This window comes from Myotis davidii, unplaced genomic scaffold (assembly GCF_000327345.1).
Source record: "Myotis davidii unplaced genomic scaffold, ASM32734v1 scaffold167, whole genome shotgun sequence".
In the NCBI taxonomy this organism is placed as follows: Eukaryota; Metazoa; Chordata; class Mammalia; order Chiroptera; family Vespertilionidae; genus Myotis; species Myotis davidii.
The window spans coordinates 2,774,090-2,780,638 of NW_006300048.1; the positions used below are offsets into that span (position 1 = coordinate 2,774,090).

General features: G+C 53.5%; 1 protein-coding gene across 1 annotated transcript in view; it reads left to right on the top strand.

Moving 5' to 3' along the window:
* The window catches only part of CUL9 (cullin 9), a 38,085-nt gene that overhangs the window by 25,417 nt on the left and 6,119 nt on the right, over nucleotides 1-6,549 (top strand). The window contains exons 28-32 of the mRNA XM_015572211.1: nucleotides 943-1,082; nucleotides 1,203-1,332; nucleotides 1,470-1,669; nucleotides 2,109-2,359; nucleotides 3,308-3,653. Of these exons, the coding sequence (XP_015427697.1) occupies nucleotides 943-1,082; nucleotides 1,203-1,332; nucleotides 1,470-1,669; nucleotides 2,109-2,359; nucleotides 3,308-3,653 (1,067 nt within the window). The remainder of the gene's footprint in view (nucleotides 1-942; nucleotides 1,083-1,202; nucleotides 1,333-1,469; nucleotides 1,670-2,108; nucleotides 2,360-3,307; nucleotides 3,654-6,549) is intronic.

The following is a 6,549-nucleotide window of genomic DNA, read 5'->3' on the forward strand; positions in this document are numbered from 1 at the left end:
GGGTGGGACGGGGTCTCAGGGAATCAACAGGGCGGAGCTATCAGCTATGGCTGATCCTCAGCCTTACCCTAAGGGGCCTCGAGACTCAGTGTCCCGGTAATTGCTGCAAGCACCTTTGAGAGAAAGCCGCCCTCGAGTTCCGAGTTCTGCCCGCTGCCAGACAGTCCAGTTTCTCCCCGTATGAGTCCTGGGTCCCCAGAGACTCACCCGGAACTGGAGTTCAGAGCAGTTGGGGGCTTGTGACTCCCTCCCGATTCAAAAAGACAGCCACGTCCTCAGGTGCTAGCCCTTGCCGCATGCACCTCCGCACCTCTGCACTTTACTTCTACACCTCCTCTGAGTCTCAGTGTGCTTTTCTCTTTCCTTCTAGTTGTAGAATTTCCACTCAGCCAGCCTTCCTGTGGTTCTGGATGATGTCCGTTTTGTCTTTTAGTTGTATTTTTGAATTTGTTGTGGGAGGCAGCAATTTCCGGTGCTTACCTATGCCGCCATCTTGGTTTCGGGTGTCATTCTTTTGTCGTCCAAACTGTCCCATCGTAGCCAGAGAGACCTCTCAGGTGGCTCCGTTTGAAACTCGCTGCCTTTGACAGCGTCCTTGCTCTCCAGTCTGAGCGCACTTGCCAGGCTCGCCTTGCCCGAGCTGGACACAGGGCAAGGAAGAGACCCAGCCTAGAGGATCTGTCCGCTCCTTGAGGGCAAAGCCCAGGTCTCCGGTGTTTCTTCCATGGAGCCTGTCTCGTGCAGGGTGGGGCACGGGGGGGGGGCTGGGGGGGCGTTTCCTGATGCCTGTGACTTGCCAGGGAGGCTGCGCTCCGGAGGCTGTAATGCTGGGGCCTGAGAGCTTAGCAGGAGCAAACCTAACTAATAGTGACCCTCGCCTCAGCGCCTGACCCCCTTTTCCCCTGTTCTGTGTCTCCACCCTTCTCCTCGACATGCTCCCAGGTCAGAACCATCCAGCCCGGGGACCGCATCGGCGGCTGCAGTGGACGTGGCTGGGCCGGGCTGAGCTGCAGTTTGGGGACCAGACCCTGCATGTGTCCACTGTGCAGATGTGGCTGCTGTTGAATTTCAACCAGACAGAGGTGCCTCAGCTCCTCAGCCTCTCTGTCTTCTTCCCCCCCCTTGTCTGCCACTGTTCTAAACTCTGTTCCCCCTCCCGTCCTTTCTCCCCACTTCTGACTGTCCCTGTTCCTCCTCACCAGGAGGTGTCGGTAGAAACCTTGCTGAAGAATTCTGGCCTCACCCCACAGCTGCTGCTGCAGGCACTGCTGCCCCTCAGCTCTGAGCACGGCCCTTTGACCCTGCACGAGGGTCCGGACTTTCCACATGGGGGTAGGTCAGTGGGGCTGGCCTGAGACTCTGCTCACAGGGCGTGGGGCCCCCAGGGCGGGGTAGTGTGGTAGGGAATGAGAACGGGTCCCCTTTCTGCCCCTCCCCCTCCTCGGGCACTAACTGGCAGTGAGTTCCAGGTGTGCTGCGAGTCCGTGAGCCTGCGCTCCGGCCCTGTGGGGAGGCCCTGTGGCTGATACCTCCCCAGAAGTACCTGGATGTAAAGAAGGATGAGGGTCGAACCCTGGAACAGAAGAGGAACCTCTTGAGCTGTCTTCTTGTCCGTATCCTCAAAGCCCACGGGGAGGAGGGCCTCCACATTGATCAGCTGGTTTGTCTGGTAGGCAGAGAGGGGGCCCTGAAGCTAGGGGAGCGGGGAGGAAGCTGTGCTTGGGGTTGGAGGTTAGAGCCAGAGGTCACCACAAGGCAGGGTAAACTGTCAGTGTGAGCCCTCCCAGGGTGACATTTCTGTCTGGGTTTTCTATCCCTGACGGGGCCCGTAGACCGAAAGTAGAGACAGGACATGAGCGTTTACCCTGTGCCAGGTCCTAACTCTAAGAGTTTGCATTATTAAGTCATTTAATCCGCACCACTCTGTGAGATAGGCAGAATTATTATTACTGTCGTCCTTTTAATTTGACAGGTAAGAAAAATGAGGCCTGAGAGAGTTAGTAACTTATCCGTTGTCACACAGCTAGTAAGTGGAACAGCTGGGCATCGAGCCTAGACAGGCTGCTCCTCTAGGTCACGTGACCTGCCTGTTTCCTCCTCCCATCCAGGTGCTGGAGGCCTGGCAGAAGGGCCCAAACCCTCCCGGGAGCCTGGGCCGCACTGTTGCCGGGGGCGTGGCCTGTACCAGCACAGATGTCTTCTCTTGCATCCTGCACCTCCTGGGCCAGGGCTACATGAAACAGCGTGATGACTGGCCCCAGATGCTGATGTACGCCAGCCCAGAGCCCACGGGGCCCTGCCGGGGCCAGGCTGAGATCCCCTTCTGTGGCAGCCAGACCACCGAGGCCTCCAAGCCCAGGTAGCCACCCCCAGCTCCCGCCCCCTGCAGGGGCTGCAAGCAGTAGAGATGGGCTCCCCATGACAGATGGCACCTCAGTAACTTGGGAGGGGCCAGGTCCCCTGGTGGAAACACATGTCATTTCTTTGTCCAACCCCTTTTCCCTCTCCCTGTATTTTACCCCATTCGATCGTCCTCATTCCTCCTCCTGGTGCCTTCACCCCTTCTTTTCCTCTCTAATTTGTCCCCCTCCTCCTAGAGTCAGCCCTTAGCAAGGGACCCACCCATGTGAGCTCCTTTATGTATGTCTCATCTAAGCAAAGATGAAATATGCAATATGTATTGAGTGCTGTGTACTCTGCTCAGTGAAATATACAAACTACAATGGGAAGCCTGTTCTGGAGGCTTCCATAGCTGTCCCTGAAGTGGCTAAAACTTCTGCATCGGATCCAATTCACCGGAAGTTTTTAGGGCACCTCTTCCATGCCTGTTACTTGCACTGGGTATAGAGTGAGTTCTCGAGACTAGAATATTTCTCCACCTTTCACATGCGCATACATCACCTAGGAGCTTGTTAAAATGCGGATCCTGCTTCGGTAGAGCTGCCTCTGGTACCTGTGCTGCTGCTCCACAGACCAAACTCTTTCTCACAGACATGCTGGTGGCATTTGGGTGGGACCTCCAGTGGGACTGTCCCATCTCCTGTATGTCAGTTAGCATCCTGACCCCCACCCACTCGATTCCTGTGGTGCCCGCAGTCACTTTGGCATCCAGCCCAACCCCCACACCTACAAATGCTTCTGTGGAGGAGCCTGCTGTGACACTTGGTTTGGGGCTTATTCTCTGGCTGGTTAAGCAAGTGTGACAGGGGTGTGCAAGCAGGGAGCTGGGGGACAAGGTGGGGTTCAGTTAGTAGCTTATATAAGCAGGACCGGGCGACTGACCACTGACTCTTCTCTGCCCCACAAGCCCAGAAGCTGTGGCCGCCCTGGCATCCCTTCAGCTGCCTGCAGGCCGCACCATGAGCCCCCAGGAGGTGGAAGGGTTGATGGAGCAGACGGTGCGGCAGGTGCAGGAGACGCTGAACCTGGAGCCAGATGTAGCTCAGCACCTTTTGGCTCATGCCCACTGGAGTGCCGAGCAGCTGCTGCAGAGCTACAGTGATAACCCCCAGCCATTGCTGCTGGCAGCTGGGCTGCGGGTGCCCCAGCCCCAGGCTGCCCCTACACGCCCTGACCACTGCCCTGTCTGTGTCAGCCCCCTGGAGCCAGATGACGACTTGCCCTCTCTCTGCTGCAGGCACTATTGCTGCAAGGTGAGGCCCCAGCTCTCTCCTGCCCCTGGCTTTCTACTCGAATGCGGTTCCTTGGCAACTACTGGTTCTAGCCCTAGCACCACCATTGCCTACCCCAGGAATGTGGGACAGGTCTCTTAGTCCCTCTTACACTAGTTTTGTTAGGATCCAGCGGTACTGGTATGCATCAGGTTCTCAAACTGGCTGCATATTATAATCTCTGGGAGCTTTTCTTTTAATCCTCACCCAAGGATATTTTTCCATTGATTCTTAGTGTGGAAGAGAGAGGGAAAGACAGAAACATCAATGTGAGAAACACTGATTGGTTGCCTCCTGTACGCACCCTGACTAGGGCCCAGGGCCCAGGCAGGAGGAGCTTGCAACCGAGGTACGTGCCCTTGACCGGAGTCGAACCCGGGACCCTTTGGTCCACTCTACCCACACTCTACCCACTGAGCCAAACCAGCGGGGGCACTGACGAGCTTTTAAAGATCCTGATGCTCATGCGATACACCAGGCCAAGTAAACCAGAACTTCTGCAGGTGAAACCCCAGCAAATGGAGCGTTAAAACCTCAGGTGATTCCAGCATCAGTCAAGTTTGAGGGCTAGACACAGACACACACACATACACGTCTCACACACATCTTACACACACAAGTCTCACACACATAACACATCTCACACACATCTTAACACACATACGTCTCACACACACATCTTAACACACGTCTCACACACACAACACACACACACGTCTCACACACACATCTTAACACACACATACGTCTCACACACACATCTTAACACACGTCTCACACACACAACACACACACACGTCTCACACACACATCTTAACACACACATACGTCTCACACACACATCTTTTTTTTTTTTTTTCTCTTTATGTTCCTTTATTGGAGCAAGATTCCTGACCAGTATACAGTGATGTATTCACTAAACAGAGACCTGTGCAGAAATTACATACTATCCATCTAGATAGGTTTAATTACACTTTGCCTATTGATGGAATAGTTCACTTATAAAATGTTTTATACATCAAATAGCTCTGAATTTGACCAGGCTGTCCATTAATTCATCTCTGAAAAAATTAACTGGCATTTAATTTCAGCTACTATACTTTACAGCATTAAAAAGCTTAGGCATTAGGTAGCTTCTCATAATGTTGTTCTATGCACAATGGCATCTAGCAAACAGTCCATCATCTCACCCAGATTCAGAGACGGTTCTCACTGGAGAACGGTAAGCTAAGACAAAAGTACTTGAGACAAAAGTACGCCTAACCTGAGTTTCTTAACCACCAATATGGACTTCTTACTCTGCAAGCCTGTCTTCTGGGCCGCCTTTATAGTGTCAACGAAGACACGCCAGCAATAGCCCCGTGTCACACACACATCTAAACACACACATACGTCTCGCACACACATCACACACACATCTCACACACAGTGTACCTTAAGGCACTTTGTAAATGAGGTGTTATTAAATTGGTGATGATAATAGTTTATGGTTTCCTTTCCACCATTGAAGTCTTTATCTTAGAACATCTTCACTTCTTTTATATGGGTGGGCAAAAGTAGGTCTGTAGTTGTTCATATGGAAAATAATACACTAATTAATAAATAATGATACAGGAATAAATGTGTTTCGTGTCCTCACAACTACAAACCTGCTTTTGCTCCACTCTGGTATATACTCTTATTTAATATGAAAATAAAAAGAAGTATTACAAACCAGGACATAGCACAAAAGTATGTATGGGAAGGCAGGGTTTGCTGCTGTAAAGCTCACGCAGACAAGGCCGTAGGTGGGGGAGTAAGTACGGAGTCTTCAGAGGCAGGGAACCGAGTGCTGAGGGTCTGATGTTCCCTCCCTCACAGGCATCAGCTTAACAGGATGAGCGCCGTTGTTGCCATGAATGGTCGCTGCCTCTCCCAGCAGCGTCCCAGGGTGTGTGGTCTGGGACAGGTGCATTGCACGCTTGTACCTTTTCTCCTTCCCTTTTGCTCGGTTTCCAGTTCCTCTTCTCACATAGGTGCCTGTGCTCGCTTTTCTCTAGGTCCTTACTGACTTCCTTGACCGTCCATTTTTTCCTTCAATAATACTTGTCCTGGGTTTACAGTGTGCACAGCACGGGGTGCTGAATGAGGGAGTGGGACAATCCAAGCAAGAAGTAACTAGAGGCTGGAAATAGCAGCTAATAGTTGCGGGGACCCGCCCTGGGCCATTGTGCTGCCTCACATGCATTCTCTGCTTGGTTCCATCCTAGTTCTCTGTGAGGCAGGGACTTGCTGTCCCCATTTGGCAGACTGCAGAGGGAGGCATTGGGTGGAGAAGGAACTGCCCAGGGCCGGATTGGGTTTGGGCAGTCTCGTCCGGGCCCACACTCTTAGGATAAGCGCCAGGAAGAGACTGCAGTGGGTCATGTTGTTGGAAGAGACTGGGGCAGGAGTGGGCTGGGGGCCTCGTAAGGGACTTCAGACTGGGGAGGTTGGGGCAGGCCCGTCTGAGGAGGAGGTCGGGGGGAGGCGTGGTGGACGGAGAAGAGCCAGTGGACGTGCGTGAAGCGGTGGGACAGCAGGGGCTGGGGAGAGGGGGTTGGCAGGTGAAGGGGCCAGTTGGTGGGATTGGCACACGGTGGGCTCTGCTCCAGGGGAGGCCATGGTGGGTGTAAGCAGGGGAGTGATCTGCTCTAATGCACATTTTTGAAAGGGTCACTTTGTGTGGAGAAAAGCTGGGACAGGACAAGAGGGGAAGCAGGGACACCCCTTCAGAGACTGGTCCAACAGGCCAGAGAAGGTGGTCGGGTGGCCTAGGGACAGGAAGAGCGAAGTGGATGGGCGGGGCTGCATTTGGAGGTAGAGCAGATAGGACTTGGGGAGTGGATTGGGGGGCTTG